The 19,639-nt window shown below is 47.5% G+C and overlaps 1 protein-coding gene across 1 annotated transcript; it reads right to left on the reverse strand.

Moving 5' to 3' along the window:
• Window positions 1-488: 488 nt before the first annotated feature.
• On the reverse strand, window positions 489-15,536 carry zfyve16 (zinc finger, FYVE domain containing 16). Its single transcript, XM_067258225.1, has 18 exons — window positions 15,520-15,536; window positions 14,300-14,409; window positions 11,884-14,069; window positions 11,061-11,157; window positions 8,406-8,582; window positions 8,113-8,252; window positions 7,686-7,905; window positions 7,408-7,530; window positions 6,890-7,045; window positions 6,555-6,779; window positions 6,343-6,425; window positions 4,761-4,865; window positions 4,516-4,666; window positions 4,117-4,197; window positions 3,843-4,005; window positions 3,642-3,747; window positions 3,307-3,483; window positions 489-3,104 (listed from the first exon to the last, which is right to left on the reverse strand). Exons 2-18 carry the CDS (start codon window positions 14,367-14,369, stop codon window positions 2,946-2,948), a joined length of 4,419 nt encoding a protein of 1,472 aa, XP_067114326.1. The 5' UTR covers window positions 14,370-14,409; window positions 15,520-15,536; the 3' UTR covers window positions 489-2,945.
• Window positions 15,537-19,639: the final 4,103 nt, after the last annotated feature.

Below are 19,639 nucleotides of genomic sequence, written 5' to 3' on the forward strand. Positions count from 1 at the left end.
GAAGCCATTTAAAAATATATATAGCTACACTAAAGATACTTAAAAAAAGTAATTCGCTGTACATTTCTTTAATGTTTTGTAGGCTATTTAAACGTTAAACATGTAGGGGGTCGTTTGAATAGTTCACTAATGCAGGTTAAGTAATCAACACATTCGTTTAGAATTTTGTTTTCCACATAGCTACTGAAAAATATAGTAACCTGACCACAGTCAGGTTGAAAATAGTTGCTTTACTTGTACACCATGCTATGACAAACTACGCAACACTGACCCCGCCCGACCACAGATGAGACTACAAGTGAAGTGATTTAAATTGAACTCTAACGCGGCATTTAATTCCAGGCATATCTCCAAAGGTCCCACGCCAAGTTAGGGCAACTAACCAATGCTCTCTGGTAGAGCATTTGACAGCAAATCAAGGTACACATCCCACCCTGTATTTCACTTGGGATGAAAACACACATTATTATTATAAACTGAGACAGTGGCTGCATAAAACTTGATTTTACTCGACAAATGGAATACATATTTATAAATGAATATTATTTGAAGAGATCACCAAAACCCAGATACCAGGTGTCACCAACTAAAGATGGTGGTCATGAATAAATACAGGTGATTTACACAAAACAATATCATTAAACAGTTATTAAAAAGCATAAAAATACTTTTTATTTAACTTCATGGAAAGTTCTATTAATCACGAATAGTGTGAAAGATAATTCCTTAAGATAACGCCCATAACAGTAAAATTGTACTCCAGATGCACAGGAGAAAGAAAATCCATCCTGAATTATCTAAAAACTGTAAGTAACTCTCCTGCTTGGAACGTCAACGTATTAGCCGCTTGCGGCTGACAAGACATGAAACGCTGCCATCCCAGAGAGATATCCATCTCACCAAGAGCTCAGAACCAACTGCTCGCAACAGATCTGGGAAGTAGCCCTGAACACAAACAAAGTTGTCGGATTAAAGTAGACTGTGGACTAGTACAGGCAAGTTCTACAAACTCATCCAATAATGATCTCCTCTCTGAGATGTAAGCACTCTTTTTCAGGTATAGGGCATACATGTGCAAACTTTGAAGGGCGACTTTTCAGCATAAGGGCACAAACTCTGCAGTAATTATGGGAGAAAGATTAATGGTTAAGACAACATAGCTAAAAGCCCTCCATTTTAATACTAGATCAGGCACAAATAGTGGGCAGCAAATACACCCAGAGACTGCTACTTTGGTCGATATAAGAGAGCCAATCATTTTATTCTTTGAATGGAGGTGTTTTGATCCATACGGGAACGCTCCCTCCCTTCCATGTGTTGTAGCACCAGGACACCTGGGCAGTTCCCTCACCACCATTTAAAGTGCATTAGAACACCGGAAATTTGTGTATTGACTGTATACATCTGTGTTTAAAGCACTATAAAATCGGTTCATCTCAATCAAACTGTACTGCCTTGCAAAGACATTCAGCACAGTTATTGAACTGCTGCGGCAAAGGACATTGTGATAAGGGATGACCCGTGGCAAATCTCTGATCAAAAATCAGCAGGTGAAGTCACCAGTAACATAATCAAACAGGAGTCTCAAAATCACACCAAGTTAATTTCACTGTTCTGAGTTCAGCATTGGACACTTCAACTCCCATGAAGCAGTGCAGTGCAATAAAAGGAAACTCAGGTACTGAAGAAAAACAAAATCTACAAACGTATGTAAATTCGTAATGAACAATTTCACTTCCATAAGTGGCCAGTAGTATCATCCATGGAGTTGCTAGAGGATATCTGGGCTGCATGCTAGTCAAAGGAACTTTAGTACAGTTTCCCAATAGCCTAGGACTAGCAGCTGGCTGGACCTGCAAATGAAATACCTTCACAAGTATAAAAAAAAAAAAAAAAAAAAAAACATGGAATCAATTATGATGTCTTGCATTATTGTGTCTGGTTTCTAGACCCTCTATGGATATGGTCCTTATTTTGCCCGTCATGGCAAAACAGAACTTTTTGCACTACAACTGCAGTGACTTAATAGCCTATCAAAAATATGAACTTTTTATTCCATATTACGGAACAGTTCGAAAAATATTTCTTTAAGCTGAAAAAAGAAAAGAAAAGCTCTGATAGTTTCTATGTGCATATCATTTATATACAGTTGGACAAACACATGACTGGAAAATCCTTCATGACCACTCACAACACTAATAATTATAGTTCACAGCAACGGTTCATATAGAGGAACACTGCACCATGTCAAGTTCATCTCCATCTCTGTCTGACATTAGGTTGTTTGCTTCATTACCATTCAATTGTCTGTTACTGTGACATCGTTATAAATATGCAATAAATATGTCTTCAGAGAGAAAGAGAGAGAGAGAGAGAGAAAAAGAGAGAGAGAGAGAGAGGAGAAGTGGTCTGTTGAAACATTCACAGATGCTTCAAGACTGGGAGGCCAGCAGGAAGCCATGAAGGCAGAGCAGGAAGATAATAGAATACAAGAGTCAGGTGATCTTCAGTTTTTTGTTTTTTTTTGGTTGGTTGGTTGGTTGGTTATCAATGTTTAGTGTTTGGCAGCTTTGAGTAAAGCAGCTTTGGTGACCCTGGAACATAAAGATCTCCAGATGTTTCCCCAATGGCGGAAAAACAAGCAGCATATCACAAAAGCAATTTCACAGCCCGTGCTGTGCACGTGCACGCAGACACACCTCTGGCTGTAGAGACTGTGACACAGAGCCCCGTTATTTATGGTTTAGTCTTACAGTCAGTCGTGTCAATATGTGGTTGACTCATGTATCCAAAGACTGGAGTGTTTCATTAGTTGTTCACTTCCTCTCAACAACAATCAGGTCTTCAGTGCCTCTTCCTGTGCGCTCGGTCATCCGTTTATGATGCGTGGCCGAGTGCTGATGAGTGTGGGAAGGAATGTGTGTGCATGTGTGTGTGTGCGCGTGTTAGATGCAGTGTGTTATGTAGAAGATGAACTCTATATCCATGGCTATCTGTGGTACACTGGCAGTGCCTCCGTGAATGACGGGAATAAGGGCGCTGTCCAGCTCGTTCATATAGCGCTGGGGAAGGAGCCTGCCTCCTGAGCCAGCCTGGTACTCCACCTGGGACACACACACACGTTATCAGATGCACGCATTATCCATTAGCCATTCGTACTTTACACTCTAGATCAGGGTTCTAAAACATGCAGTACAGCGGCCTTGGAGGACCAGGATTGGAGAACCCTGCTCTAGATAAACACCATGTGAAATCCTTACTCGGAACGACAACATTAGTGCATGGATGTGAGTCGTGTTTATTCACCATGTCGGTGTTGGTAGAGACCCGGAGGGAGAGTGAGTTGATTCCTCTGGCCGTGAGCACGGCGAGGTGGGGGGTGAGGGCGCTACAGCTGGCCAGCGCCATCTCCCTCTGGAACACACTGCATGTGGGCAGCACTGCCGCCAAGGAGCTGTCTGCGGTCTTCAACAGGTAAAACACCTGGTGGGAGACAAACACACACACAGTCAGTCTACACCCATACAAACACACAGTTGTGTAATAGTAGGTTGAGGGTCTTGGAAGAAGTCTCGTTTCACCCAATTGCTGTTAGTAACCTCTTCCGTCTGACCCTGGTTTAAGAGTTTTGCGAGACAAACCTCAGTGCATCTGATAGCGTGCCCTTCGGACAGGAACTCTGTCTCCTGCTGCATCCTCATGCTGTGGATCCCTTCCAACGACCTCCCGTCCACCCTGCTGGTCACGCTGTCGAAGCAAGCACACACACACATCAGCGGTGCGCACCTTGCATGTGACAGGGGGTCTGATTGGTCTCGGGGGGGTACAGCCGGTGCCCTTACCCCGTGTTGACGGGAGCCGCCCAGTCCACCCAGCGGACGGTGACTTTGTCCCGGACCTCCGTGCCGTCCGTCTTCCCGCAGGGGATGTGGAAGTCCGTCTGCTCCCTCAAGGCTGTGCGCAGTGCTTCCATGGTGTCCGGAGGGATCTGCACCATGAGACCATCTGACAGACACACAGAGGGGAGTGTGTATATCGAAAAGATGTAGTTCGGAAAGATGTTCGCTAGTGGTGGCACAGAAGCTTGTCTCTTAGTTGGAGGAAAGACAGGGATACCTTCCACAATGCTGGACTTGGCGATGAAGCCTGAGGAGGCTTTCAGGGCTCCATTGAACACCACAAAGCTCGCTCCCGTCACTAGAACACGACAGACACACACCAAAACACCATGAAGATCAGCAGGTCAGGCTCATTCCGTGAAAGTAAATGACTTCTGGTGCAGATAACAGAGATCTCTATTGACAACGTCAAATGATTGTATAAAGCAGTGATTAAAGACAAACACAGTTTGTTTTAATCTTTTAGTCCAACCCAGCCCCAGACTGTGTTAGTCTAGGACTGACTTAGCTTTGGTCTTAACTTGTGATTAGACTGGAGCTTTGGTTTTTTGTCCCTGACCAGGAACCTGCACTTCGGGAGGTACTGCCATGGATGTGTGGGTCTGCTGGCACCAACCTGTGCGAGTCTTGCCTGGCATGCTGTTGGCCTGGGTCTGGTAGTTCCCCTCCTCGTTTTGGAAGCACACCAGGTGGGAGTCGGCCTCGGAGCTAAGGGTGGCGCCAACACTGATGACGTGCTCATTGGAGGCATTCACCACCTTTAGCATCTGGTTAAATAAAGAAAATCGTAACTATGGAGTTTAAATGCATTTGTACATGGTGTCCGCATGTGGACGTGAGTACACAGAGAAGCCTTCTTACCTGGCTGAACCTGCTCTTGGGAATGTCGATGTAGCTATGGCCCATCTCCATGTGGATCCTCAGGCCTTCCACAGCTGGAAGGCTGTACTGGTAGTTCCTAAGGTCCTGTGGATGGACACACACAGACGTGCACACACACACACAATTTCTTTAGTTTCAGAGGCATCGTGTGACCCAGTGTAGCTTAAAACCTTTCTCTCCCTCGCCAACTCCCACCACAGAGACATACTGGCAGACAGGGCTGGACTGGCCATCTGGCATACCGGGCATTTTCCCGGTGGACCGACGCATTTTTGGGCCGAATCGCCGATATAATTGATAGTTTTTTTTTTCTTTTTTTTTTTCGGGCCGGCCCATAGAGAACTGACAGCGGCCCATTGGTTAATTTTCTTTATTGGCACTGGCCTGACCCAATAAAATCAAGGAACCCCCTTCCCCTGAATCATAATATCGCCTCCCGCAGGCCTTGAGACACGAGCTGTTGGCTAATGCATATGCTGGTTTAGCATCGTTAAAGTTTAGCATCGCTAAAATGGAGAAACGACCACCAAAGCGCAAGGGAGGCGCAGGAAAGTTAAGGGAGAAAAATATATTTTTTAAATCTACAGATGAATGCCACAGAATTTGCTAAAATTTCGAACATGTTTGGGGGGGGGGCTTTAGCTGCTTCAACATCAGCATTACCTGTAGAGGAAGGAGGAGAGGTGGCTGTCTCAGAGAGGCCGAAACATAGTCAGGGAAGAAGCCGAGGAGGAGGAGAGTAACCATGACAGGGCCATGGGAGCGAGTGAGGAAAAGATGTAAGAAAGAGTAGTTGACAATGTGGTGAGGAGTAGGCAAATTAACAGGGACTCAGGAAGGGAGGGAGGTGTGTGTGTTTCTGTATTGTATTTAACAGACACTTTTGTCCAAAGCCACAAAATATGAATCTTACAATAATTTAAATTAACAGTAAACAGTTTTAAAAGTTGCTAAGCCAATATTAAGCAAAATAGTAATAATCACAATACAATATCAAATATCAATATGTATATATTTTTTTATACCAAATAAAAATCATAACTCTAAGAATTAATTAATTATTTAAGTGTAAGATCAACACATAAGTCTTGAGACCCTTCTTGAAGGATCCAAAACTATCACATGAACGCAGAACACTAGGCAACTCATATCAGGAATGTGTCTGACCAGTCACGGTGGGTGCGGGCCGCCTGGGCCAAAAATGCCAGGGCCTATTTTTTGTCCCAGTCCAGCCCTGCTGGCAGAGCTCCAACAGGATGCACTCTCTGAGCCAGGACGGCAGACTGGCATTTTTCAGTCAGCCTGTGTGTAATCTCGGAGCCGGCTGGCCTGGAGGTGAACCCTGCAGGGCACGACTGAGTAACAGCCCCAGGAGAGGGTCACATAGGGCCCCCTCTTTCCACAGCTCGGGTCTACCACACTATCAGTCTGACATGCGGCAACTGACCGCCGCTTGAGGGCAGGGAAAAGCGCTAACCTCCACCCCACAGGAAGAAAAAAACAAAACAATTGTTGACACCTCCATTGCTGAAGTGGCTGTATGCGTGTGCTTGATACTTACGGCCAGCAGATTCATGATGGTGTGTCCCGTCTCTCTGTACACGGACTCGCGGAAGCGGATGCTGACTAGCGTGCTGGGGTAAACTGAAAGAAAACACAGAAAAGGACCATCTCATCGGGAAGCCCATGAGTTCCCAGCCGGACAAACGGTCTTACGCGTACAAACAGCTGTCGCATCTTAACGGTCGAGCCATCGCCGACCAGCCCACACACCGTGGTGTTCGGCCCCAAGCCGCAGCAGCAGCCGCAGGGGGAAGACTTTAGCCCAGGGCACCTCCAGCCTCTGGATGAGCAGGCCGCAGAGGAAGGGCTGCGGGGGCAGACAGAGGCCTTCCAGGGGCTGGCAGGACGGGGAGAAGAACAGAATCCCTCCATGCTCCTTGCTGCCGAGGAAGCTGACGGTGAACGTCACATTGCCCAGTTCCTCCACAAACTTCCCTGTAGGAAGAGGAAGCGGAGAGGGTTAAGCCTTTCTCAACGTTGGCGTGCCAGCGTGACATCATGGTTGTTGGGGAGAATGTGTGTGTGTGTTTCTGTGTGCGTCTCACCTTTCTGAGCGTCCTGGTAGATGTTGAGATAGAGCGTGAACAGGTCTTTAGGCACAGCTCTCTCCTCTGGCAGACACTCCAACACAAACACCATCTCTCTCTGGCCCAGTGCCTGCAGGCCACTGGAGCCAAAACACCAGCAGCGCCGACTGCAGTCTGACAGGCAACACAGAGACACACAGTAAGGATACACATGTCAAGAATCAGAATGGGATTTATTCGCCATGAAAGTTTGCACAGACAAGGAATTTGCTTTGGCAGGAAGGTGCATACAATGAAAATATAGGGACCAAAAATTTTAATATGTGGACTATCTATACTAAGGGTACATAAACTAGCAGTACTAAGTGGAATTAGAATTAAATAAAATATACAATAAAATAAAGACTGGGCCCAGCTGGTTTCTACCCAGTACAAAAGTGAGGAGTGGAAAGTTTTGGGATTGGGTCCAGGGGGGAAGGTGTGTGTGTGTGTGTGTGTGTGGGGGGGGGATTTTGGGTCAGGGGTGCTGCACTCACAGGTGACCAGTTTGACATTGACCAGCAGGTTGGCATTAAGGACGAAGGTCAGAGGGCGGGGTCCTCCCTCCTCCAATAGCAGAAGGATCTGGCAAGGGGCCGGACGCTCCTCCACCAGCAAGTCTGTTGGCAGAACAGAAGCTGATGTTCCAAATTTCAATGTGCAGAGTAAGTCTTGGACGTCAGCATACAGCACAGGAAGAAAGCCAAGAATACACACACGCACGCACACACTCATAAACAACTACATATGCAAATACACCCTGGCGACAACACACCTCCACTGTCAGTCTCTCCGGTGGTGATGAGTAGAGGTGGCAGACCCTCTTCGTCATCGGGGAGCAGACTGGGGCACCTCTGGATGTATTCCCCCACGCCACACAACAAGGCGTAGTCCCAAGGCCCTGACACTGGGGGGCGCAACACCTCCGCTGGCCCCAGGGCCTCAGAGGGCGGGGCCCCACCTGCAACGTCTGCCTCTGACCCAGAAGAACCAACCTGGCAAAGATGGATTTGTGACCATTTAAAAGAAGAAGACAGAAGAAGAAAAGAAAAAAAACATGCAACTAAAAAAGAAAACATCCCCGTCGATGGACGAGAACTGAACGGAAATTTGTGTCTACTGTTTTCAATTTATAGAAGATGTCAACATTGTTTGGGTGGCGGGTCAGGGGAAAAGCCATGTTGGCATGTGTGCTCTCTCACCATGGGGGGGTCTGGGGTGATGGGGCTGGACTCCTGCGAGCACCTTCGGCCCATTACCGACAGCTTGGTGGTGTCTGCCACCTCCCCATTGGGGAGAATGCCGTCAGCAAACCACACGTGCTTCTGCTCCCGAGGGCAACCTGACGCGCACAAGGACGCAAGCGCTGAAACAGTGTGTGCGTGTGACGCAAGCACAATTTCTGGTTCATTTCATTGACATACATATATGGCTCCCTAGTGGTCAAAAAACGGATCGTGGTCGTCTGTGATGCGATGGGTTTGTTTGTGTTTACCGTCGTTGCTGGGGTGTTTGAGCACAGAGACGGGCACCATGACGGTGGGCGGGGGGGAGTTCAGGGTGCCCGCGGCGCGGGCCTGCTGCAAGGGGGGGATGGTGCTGCAGTACTCAGATGGGACGTTGGGGTTCGGGCTCGAACCCGTGGGACTCATCATACGCTCCAAGGCCTGGGCTGGGGGCGGTTAAAGGGGAAGAGATGGAGAGAAAAGAAGCAGGGGGGGGGTGAGTTTTCATGCATCACAATGCTGCTTCTCACTTCCTTTCCTTTAATAAGATATTATTAGAGCATGAATAAAACAAACGGACGTACAAATGAATCATTGAGGACGTCTTTCTATCGGCATGAGTGGGTATGCGGGAGAGCGGCGAGAGCGAGGCATCACGTGATGGAGAGAGACTTTCCAGATTCCAGGGAAACATGCCGTGACCGAGTCAAGACACCCAATATTGCTCGCTTGCTCACTCTCTCAAAGTGCTGACTCGGCTCTGGCCTGCATTATATTGATTAAGCATCATAGATCTTTATCGACCTGGTGGTACCGGAGCCATCCAGGTCCTGCTTACTTCAGAACAACAAATAACAGACATGAGGAGAAACAAAAATAAACACCTCCTCAGTATTTATCAGATCATAACTTGCATATGGATATACGATTCAACATTTAAAAGCTTTAAAATTGTAACATATACACACAACAAAGTTATGGTTTTATTTTATTTCATTTTCCTTCCTGTATAAATGCAGGAATAGGACTATTTGGATTATAAAGCCATACTAAGTCAAAAGACACAGTGTAGTCACCTTGATCTGGGATGAGAATGACATGGCATGAAAAGAACGTCCTCAAGAGCACGTACCAAAACAAGCCCAGCCCCATCGAGCGAGACGGAGGGCTGACCTGGATTGTGTGCGTGCCCATGTGTCACTGGGGATCGAAATACTAAAAGGTGCATTCGAGATCACGTCAACAAGATCCTCGTTGCATGCAACAGTATCACAAAGAGACGCTTTAGAACCCAAGCACCTGACTCGTTCATTAAGAAGTCAGACCTTACCTTGTTTTCATCTCAGCGCTCTCCCCTTGATCCCCACTACCATAATCAGAGGTCAACTCTCTTTCTAGCCAACATTGGTGAGCAAAATCCTTGGCAATCGCTCAATGGTTGACAATAATACTTTGCGAGGCTCTTATGTTGACTGTGTAAGTAGCCCGTTAGCAGCTTTGGCTTCAGACTCCAGCCAGAGGTGCGTACAGCAAGCATCGCAGACCGCTCTTCATAGCAATGAAAATATTGAGAGAGAGAGAGAGAGAGAGAGAGAGAGAGAGAGAGAGAGAGAGAGAGAGAGAGAGAGAGAGAGAGAGAGTGGGAGGAGGAGGAACGAAGCATTATATCACGGCCCTCACCGTCCTGAGAAAAGTGCACAGAGTGCCTCTTAAGCTCCCACTCCACACACACACTCCTGCCCAACGGTATGCAAGGAGCTGTGCGTGCGCGTGCGTGTGTGCACACGTCACGTGCTCACTGCGTCAGGTGGCTCCAGTGCCCTACACAGTCAAGGACACACACCGCCGTCCGGCAATAACTCCTTTTTTCCCATCTACCTCCTTCAATCTCTGTCCCCTCTTTTAGCTTCCCCCCCACCCCCCCGCTTTTCCGCAGCAGTCCCCGCACTGTCCGTAATAGGTTTCCGAGAGGCAAGGGAGTGTTTCGTCATCGGTGCGTTCAAGCAGCCTTGTAGAAATGGTACACATTTGGCCACGTGATCAGTTGGACAACCGACGGAAAAACACACATTGTTCCTTTCCAGGTGTCTGATCACTGAGCTGGAGAGGATTTGCTGACACGGAGCTCCTTGGGTGTTTCATCTGCTCGGTGATATTCGTCTCTGAGCAGCCCAGTGTCCTTCAGTGAAACCCTGGTGCCGCTCCATCACGAGAGCAAGGAAAAAGCAAGAACACGACAGCACCGGGGGGGGGGAATCGCTCACACACAGGCTGGTGAACGCGCCGTCGCAAGCGGCGGTCACGCACACCCACACACACTGCCGCACAAGTGGGAGCCCTTAGCCAGGCTCGTTTGCCTCGGTGTTATCGGATTGAAGGCCAAAGAAAAAAAGAAAAGGAAAAAAAGTCCTTGCCGGCTGAGTGGAGACCTTGTGACTGGCGGAGTATGCCAGACATCAGAGCCTCCTTTCATAGCCGACGAAGCAGACAATGAAACGTCGTCACACACAGATAGACCGCATTCAGCTGAGGGGATGGCCAAACGATGTCAGGGAGTCACTCTTTATATAAAAAGGTCCCTCATGTCTCTCAATATGCCATGAAATGGAGATTACAAAGGCTCAATTAATAGGAGAGGCAGTTCTATTGAGAGTTCTATAGTCAGATGTTAAGTGGCACACAGGAGTAGCAACAAAAAAAAAGGCATCATGTAGAAAAGTCAATAACCGTTTTTGGCTCCTCTCAGCAACCTATGGAGTGCTTTATAGATATTTGAGAACGACAAGTGTCACTGGTTTGTTTACATTACGCAGTCGACGTAGCCATTTCCTTTCATACTGTTCAAGGAACCGACTATGTCATATGATGGCTCAGCCGCCAAAGTCTGAGAAGACAACACACGCCAACAAATAAACGGCTCTTACTTTTGTGTATGGTCTCGTAGCAGAGGACGCACACGCGGGCTTCTTTGTCCAGGTACTTTAGCCGGCATCTCCTGTTGCAGCACACGGCGCAGTACACCTGCAGGGGAGAGAGGGCGGTCGTGATTTGACAACACACAACCATCTGAGCAAAATGAGCAAAATATTGACCCATTTCTATGAGTGATTCATGTGATGTCTTTAAACAAGCACTTTGACCACAGAATGTAATGGATTTTACTGACCCGCCCCTTAAAACAGACTAAAAAGATCAGTAAATGATCTGGGTTTGCCTGACTGGAAAAGAAAGAATGAAATTGCACAAACTACTACTTATTAAAAAATATATATATCTTCATGGAGAGCGGTACACTGTTGTGGATTAGAATAAAACTCCCCAAGATTAATCTTGGATGCCATTTGAAATAATTGGATCTAAACGCCTCAGCTCCGACTTAAGACCCGAGGAGGGAGCCGAGATCTATACAGGAGCTGGAAAAAGAACTGCTGACTCACGCACTCTCTCTGAGTGTGCGCTATATTTAGATGGGGAGCAGCACAACATATATCGGCCATAGCGCCTGCAGGAGTGACGCATCTGCTGAACGGTCACATGATGAGTGTCGTTAAGTGTATGGGTGAGGACAACAAACTGAAAGGAAATCTATTAGGATAAACCCGCTGAGGTAGATTACACAATCTCAGGGAGAAAAAAAATAAAAAATAAAAAACTTGATTGGCCAACGATACTACACAGCCATGGACCATTCACTCCGTCAAGGAGCAAAAACAGGAAGTGCAGAAACTTTGTATGACGCCGGCATACCTTCCCACAGGCCCGGCAGTGATGCCTCCTCTTGGTGAAGGTGAACCTCTGGGAGCAGTTCATGCAATTGGGAGCTTCCGAGTCTGGCAACCAGGGGGGCTGCCTGCATCCCAGACCCTCCGCCTCCCGCTCATCCCCAGCCCGGGTCCCCTCCCCAGGGAGCTCCCCGGGGTAGGGCGGGGGCTCCGAGAGCTCGTCATACCCCACCCTGCTCTCGTAGTGCTCCTGAGGGGAGTACACAGAACCGGGATCTGTGGTGCTGGAGGCTTCCTCTGCGGGGTTAGGGCTGGGAGGAGACGGGTGGCTTTCCCCCCAATCCTGTACAATGCTCTGGTTGTCGGTAAGGCTGCTGGGCCCGTGAAGGTCTTCTCCTTCTCCTGCTGCTGGGGGAGATCTAGGGGCTTGACAGGGTAGCTGTTTGGGTCTGGCACCACCATAGCATGGCTGGGAGTCAGGGCTGAGACTGGGCTGGGGGTGGCTGTTGCTCACGTCGTGGACGGTCAGTTCCGCCCGGTCGGGGGTAGGTGGGTCCTGGGAGGGTGCGGAGGCAACTTGGGTCAAGTTTTCCTCCCCCAGAAGAACACGGTCGCTCTCTGGCGAGGCCAGATTCTCCAGCCGCTCTCCTGGTCCCTGGCTGCAGCTCCTCAGCTCCTCCTCCACCAGTCTGTCCTCCAGGTCCCCGTTCAGCTCGGAGAATCCCTCATCTTGGGCCCACTCCGACGAGCGCCCGCAGTGGCTGATCCCTTCCCCCGCCACCATCCGGCCCTGGCCCTGAAGGAAGGCGTCCAGCTCTTCGTCCGTCACCAGCAGGCCCGCCTGGTCACTTTCGGGCAGATACTCGAACCCAAACTCAGGGGGGTCACCTGGGCTGGCCTCGGAAGGAGGGGAGTGAGGACAGCTCGGTGCAGAAGCACCAGGCGGCAGCTCCTCCTTCACTGGGGAAACACTGACCTCCAGTGTCGGTTGTGAGACAAGGGGGGCTAGGTCTCCCTGGCACATTGGCACTAAATCTACCTCTAGATTTTCTGGTCGTGGTACGGGGTTGTCAGAGGTAGCACCTGGGCTGGGACTGTCTACTGCATTCACCCACTCTGCTGGAATATCCTCGATGACTTCAGAGGCAGGAAGGGACTCTGCCTCTAGACTCTCAGCTAGTTCAGTCTCGGTTCCGTCCCCTGACGGTCTTTCCACTTCCTCCTCCGGGTTTTTCAGGGTCACCAGGGCCCCACACATCGACACAGCCATGGGCAGGCAGGAGAGGCCCATCGGCTCTCTCTCAGCTGAGGGGCTGAAGGGTGCAGGATCTTGCAGATCCTGCGCTTCGGTGAGCTTGGGGTACTCTTTTGATCCGACTTCTGTCTCGCAGGCCTCAGGGAGCAAATCGGAGGTGGGTGTGTCTTCTTTTTGGGTGCTTGTGGAAAGGGAGGAGACACCTGATTGGTCGAGGTGGTCAGGCGAATCATGGAGGAGCTGGTTTATTTGGGCCACCTCTTCATCCTCATCCTGTCTGTCTGCCGACTGAGAGCGGCTTGGAGAGGGCTCACTGGCCCTCTCTGCTGTAGCTGGGAGAATCACATCCAGCAGGCTGAGAGAGAAAGAGTACCCCACCATTGTCTCCCGGGGACCCATATCCAAGAACCCCTCTTTCCTGGCAGCGTTCTCCGTCCCTTCGCTCTCTCTGCGACCAGGGCCAAAGCCCTGTCCCACAACCTCTTCTGCAGGTAAGGTCAGTGCCGGGCTGTCAAAGTCCACCAGCAGCTCTCCATCTTCCTCCAGCTGCCTCTCTGCCAAGTCCAATTCTCCAAAAACATTGTGACTGTTTGCTCTAATAAGATTGGCGGAACCTGTATCACTCACAAGGTCACATACAGGTTTCAGGGATCTGTCGGGGCAGGGAGGTGCAGAGATTTTTGCTCCTGCTGTCCTGCCGTCCACAGATGAGAGCAGGTCTACCCCAGTGAGGGGCCGGCCTTTGGCTTCGCACTCTCCAGGGCTGGGACTGTTTCCGGGGGCAGGGTCAGGGCAGCTTGAGTCAGGACAGGTAGGGGCACATCCATAGTGTAACGTGTTTAGGTCAGGGAGGGCTTGTGGGATTGTGGGAGGGGCTGAAGGAAAACACTGAGAGCTTAGTGAGGAGAACGGGTAGGCAGGGGACATGAGGGACACAGATTTGCAGTCAATATCCTCTGGAAATAAAGTGAATGAGGAAAAGAAGAAGTTAGAGATCAAGGCCAGTCAATTACAGTTACATTGCTTACATATTAACTCCAAAGTACAATGTGCACCTTCCATTCAGTAATGTATTCCGCTTAAAATTATTCAGCATATCATGTGCTAATTGAAAATACAAAACAAAAAACATAACCCCCCCACACACACACACACACACACGCTATTTGGCTAATACTGTACTCACCTGTGTTGAGCTCAAAGTCATCCAACAACTTGTCCAGGTCACACACAGCAGCCTTAAAGAAGCTGTCCATGCTGGACTGTAACAAAGGAACCACTTTACACCATCACCACCTAGAAGATAGAATAATGCATTTTTCTCCTGATCCTTATACATTCAGTAGGGTCCAAAAAAACGTTTAGGTTTTATATAAAATCACTTGTCAACCTTAATCCACAGTCCCGGGGAAAAGCACACAACCTACCAAAGCAATTAAGCAATTGACCATAATACACTACCAACATTTCCTACAGTACCCCTAACTTCAGACTCTGACCTGGTCTGTTTGTGCAGTTTAAATACGTTGTCAGTCGTGACTATATATACACCACAAAAAACGAGTAAGACTGAATAAAACCCAACACTGATATGTTTAAATATTGTGGTAGATGAAATTATTTTCCAATTCTGCCTCAAATGACCGATCTCAATTTTACAAATCGAATCTCAACAAGAACTGAACCTCCCCGGTTAAGGTGTGTAGGACTACAGAACATCAGGCAACTATCGTTACCTCAAGTATTTTCAGGGCAAGGAACCTCACAAAGGTTCATAATACTAGACTTTATGGCGCACCAGACAAGCCACATCACCATTGAAATCAGCTAAACAAGAGGCATATTTCATAGGTTTCAATTGATAATGGATAGCCAAGTCAATATTACAACGTCTATTTTTCAAACTAACTTGGCTGGCTAGGTTTTAAAGGTTTTCCTATTAAAGTACAGGTTAGACAGGGGGACAACAAAACACTGTAGCTAGGTCGAGATAAGTAGTAATAGAGCAGTGTGAAAAAAGTCATGATACTAGATAACCGGGGGCTAGCTATTGAACTACAGTTAGCTATGTTGCTAAACACAGCATTCGTTTGAAAAAACAATGTTAACTGGCTAGTGAGCTCAAGAGACTCGTTCTGAATGTCTGCAACCTCTTTTGAAGCACATAGACTGAGATAATGAGCCTAGATAGCTAGCTAACTAGCTAGCTCGCTACTTAGCTAATTTGGATTGCCTGTGGCTAATCTGCTTCACATAAATAAGATTTACATGTAATTAGCGAACGATCCATTATAACTTTCCAGTCATTCCCAACGTTGTTGTACAGTTTTTCTTTTTAAAATGTACATTGGAATCTATGATCATAGAAGTTCAATCATTTTAAATTAAGTTTTTTTGTAGACTCACTGCAATTCTCCCACTCCAGCGGCCATTTTGAATGGAATTCTTGAGGTTCAATACTGTATATCCCTTAAAGACACACGCTTATTTGCTTGCTTTGTTTACATCTGTTATCTTATGCCACAGAGTAACAATCTTTATTGTTATCCTACGTTTGAAACGAGGTTGGTGGGCTGAAACATGACCCACCAAAAGGGTTAGGTTTACCTTTAGTAGAGGGGGATTTCGTTCTAGGTATATTTTTGGTCTAGGTCCGCAGTATTTTAAAAGTGAATTACTGCACAATTACAAAAGTTTTGGCCTGAAGTATGTTATTACAGCAATGACAATATTTTCCCTCCAGATTCAACACATTGCTGTTACGGGGAAGGTTATTGGGAACAGTGGGGCAGGAGAGAATGTTGTAGGGAGTCAGTTGGCTGAGAGGTGAGGGAGTCGGGCTAGTAATCCGAAGGTTGCCAGTTCGATTCCCGGTCATGCCAACTGACGTTGTGTCCTTGGGCAAGGCACTTCACCCTACTTGCCTTACTGTAAGTCGCGTCTGCTAAATGACTAAATGTAAATGTAATGTTGACGTTGAAGAAACAGAAGTCTGGGATTTGACGCGTCAGAAGCGAGTTAATCGCAAATCAGTCAACTGCCTTGTGCCAACAGCCAAGCTTGTTTAGTTTTTTTGTTAGTGTGTTTTTTTATCTCAAAATTCTTAAAAGTTTTGTTACCAGAGAAGAAAGTAATGGATGATGGAATCATGCAATTTTTTTACTGTGAAAAAGCCATTCCACTTAGGTCATGATATTGGTAAAATATCATCACATGGCATTGTTTTGTTTTGGCATGTAGCAAAAACAATAAGATAAGACAATGAAACAATATAGCCTGTTCCAGACACCATAGGGAGCAATAAGCAATCTAACTACCGTATTTAAAGTGGTTTATAACATTACTGTTGCTTTTATCCATTGCCATTTATCCCATCTAAACTCCATTCCACTGTTGTCCACATCAGAGTGATAAAAGTAATATTAAATGAGACTAGAAGCCCAGCATGGTCTCTGCTCAATATTAAAAGTTTATTGAAGGAGATTGGAAAGCGCAGAAAAATTGACAGAAATCTCTTTACAGAGGGATACAGCTTAGTGGTTAGAGCATTAACTGTAGATCAATAAGTTCAAATCTCCCTCTGTATGTTGCTTTGAATAAAAGTGCCAAATGAATATGTTACAATCTTTGCATTACAGTCCATATGTACATGCTCTTCAGGAAATTATTTTCATTTTACATATTGTAACCATAATATTCCAAAATAATAATAAATGACTTCCGAACGGCTTCGAAAAGGTTCTGGACCACCATCCGGCGACTCAGGAGGGGGAAGCAGTGCACTGTCAACGCTGTATATGGTGGGGATGGTGCGCTGCTGACCTCGATGGGGGACGTCCTGGATCGGTGGAAGGAATACTTTGAAGACCTCCTTAATTCCACCAACACGCTTTCCAATGTGGAGGCAGAGTCTGGGGACATCGGGGGGGGGGCCTTCTATCTCTGGGGCTGAGGTCGCCGAGGTGGTTGAAAAACTCCGCGGTTGCAGGGCCCCTGGGGAGGATGAGGTCCGCCCGGAGTTCCTTAAGGCTCTGGATGTTGTAGGGCTGTCTTGCTTGACACGACTCTGTACTGGCAGACCGGGGTGGTGGTTCCCCTATTTAAAAAGGGGGACCGGAGGGTGTGCTCCAACTTTAGGGGGATCACACTCCTCAGCCTCCCTGGGAAAGTCTATTCAGGGGTTCTGGAGAGGAGGGTCCGTCGGATTGTCGAACCTCGGATTCAGGAGGAGCAATGTGGTTTTCGTCCTGGCCGTGGAACTGTGGACCAGCTCTACACCCTCGGCAGGGTCCTGGAGGGTGCATGGGAGTTCGCCCAACCAGTCTACACATGTTTTGTGGATTTGGAAAAGGCGTTTGACCGTGTCCCTCGGTGGCTCATGTGGGGGGTGCTCCGGGAGTACGGGGTACCGAATTCCCTGATCGGGGATGTCCGGTCCCTGTACGACCGGTGCCAGAGTTTGGTCTGCATTGCCGGCAGTAAGTCGAACTTGTTCCCGGTGAGGGTTGGACTCCGCCAGGGCTGCCCTTTGTCACCGATTCTGTTCATAACTTATATGGACAGAATTTTTAGGCGCAGCCAGGGCGTTGAGGGGTTCCGGTTTGGTGACCTCAGGATCGGGTCGCTGCTTTTTGCGGATGATGTGGTCCTGATGGCTTCATCGGGCCGTGACTTTCAGCTCTCACTGGAGCGGTTCGCAACCGAAAGCGAAGCGGCTGGGATGGGAATCAGCACCTCCAAATCTGAGGCCATGGTTATCGACCGGAAAAGGGTGGAGTGCAATCTCTGGGTCGGGGAGGAGATCTTGACCCAAGCGGAGGAGTTCAAGTATCTCAGGGTCTTGTTCACGAGTGAGGGAAGATTGGAGCACGAGATCGACAGGCGGATCGGTGCGGCGTCCGCAGGGATGCGGGCTCTGCATCGGTCCGACGTGGTGAAGAAGGAGCTGAGTCGAAAGGCGAAGCTCTCTATTTACCAGTCGATCTACGTTCCTACCCTCACCTATGGTCACGAACTGTGGTTAGTGACCGAAAGAACGAGATCGCGAATACAAGCGGCCGAAATGATTTTTCTCCGCAGGGTGTCCGGGCTCTCCTGGGAATGCCTCGGGGTCCCCCAGGAAGAGCTGGTGGAATTGGCCGGGGAGAGGGAAGTCTGGGCCTCCCTGCTTGGGTTGCTGCCCCCACAACCCGACCCCCGGAAAAGCGGCAGATGATGGATGGACGGAGAATAAGGCTGAACGATTAATTGCATCTGCGATTATATCACCCTTTTTTTATAAGAGATTTTGTAATTGCAAAGGCTGCGATTTTACTCTGGTACACGTTACACTTTACTTTGACCTTTACGATGGCCTCAGGCTCAACAGAACCTGACACTACAGACACTGCCAATTTTGCCTTTAAAAAAGATGCTGCGCAGCGTCAAGTATGGTGCAAAACCTGCCTGGCTAACGTTGCTACCTCACGGGGCAACACCACCAACCTAATTCGGCCCTAAAAAAACACCACAAAGCCATGTATGATGCATAGCTAAAATGCTGAACACCAGTGTGTCAAATAAGCCAAATAACACCCGACAGGATCACTGATTGAAATGTTTCAAAGCCTAACTCCATATTCATGCACAAAATTACTCAAGCAGTAACAGTGTTCATCTCGAAAGATATGATGCCCCTCGGTGATGCACATATAGTGGGATCGCTATGGCTGTCAGTGCCATTATGTTTCTGTTAGGCTACTGACTGGATCAGAAATGTTCAAACATGTTTCTTTTTCTTTTAAGATTTAACCTTTAGATGCGTGAGTTCTAAATATTTCCGACGGCCCCCACAGCGCAAGTTTTTTTTCCAAAACGGTAGCTAGCTAGCTTTAGTTAAGAAAGTGCAACGCACATTTGATTCACCAAAATATTTTCAAAGAGGTAGGCGGGTATGTTTTCCTGAAATTTTCTGAATTTTGTGTGTTATGTTGCTGACTGGAGATCAGTAGTATATATCTATATTTATTCATAATAAATCATATAATAATCGCATATTTAAAAAGTGCAATCCACATGTCACATGTTTACATGTCATATGTTTACGACAGTGACTTTAAATACTGAGTGTCATTCAATATACTACTGTGATTCAAGTAGGTAAATAAAATTTGTATTCATATCAAGTCACGCATCACCTATTTCATCATAAGTTTATTTTGAATCAATCTAATATTGTGAAAGGTCATACTATACTGCAAATGTTTACTCCTCGACAGGTCTGCAAACGCCTTTGTAAACCGAGATTTGTTAAAACGTTTGTTAACCGAGACCGAAAACGATTTGTTTGTAAACCTCGACCTACGGTCTCGGTTAACAAACGTTTTAACAAACAAACATTTACATTTTGTCATTTAGCAGACGCTCTTATCCAGAGCGACTTACAGTAAGTACAGGGACATTCCCCCCGAGGCAAGTAGGGTGAAGTGCCTTGCCCAAGGACACAACGTCATTTTGCACGGCCGGGAATCAAACTGGCAACCTTCAG

Source organism: Osmerus mordax, chromosome 20, assembly GCF_038355195.1.
Source record: "Osmerus mordax isolate fOsmMor3 chromosome 20, fOsmMor3.pri, whole genome shotgun sequence".
Taxonomy (NCBI): Eukaryota; Metazoa; Chordata; class Actinopteri; order Osmeriformes; family Osmeridae; genus Osmerus; species Osmerus mordax.

Bases quoted from the DNA above. Each gene is read 5' to 3' on its own strand.
- zfyve16 (XM_067258225.1), bottom strand. From the start codon at position 14,369: ATGGACAGCTTCTTTAAGGCTGCTGTGTGTGACCTGGACAAGTTGTTG. The intron at 6,780-6,889 runs GTGAGACGCACA...CTCTTCCTACAG, and splicing joins CTACCAGGACGCTCAGAAAG to GGAAGTTTGTGGAGGAACTG. The intron at 4,006-4,116 runs GTATCCCTGTCT...TGTGTCTGTCAG, and splicing joins CAAGTCCAGCATTGTGGAAG to ATGGTCTCATGGTGCAGATC.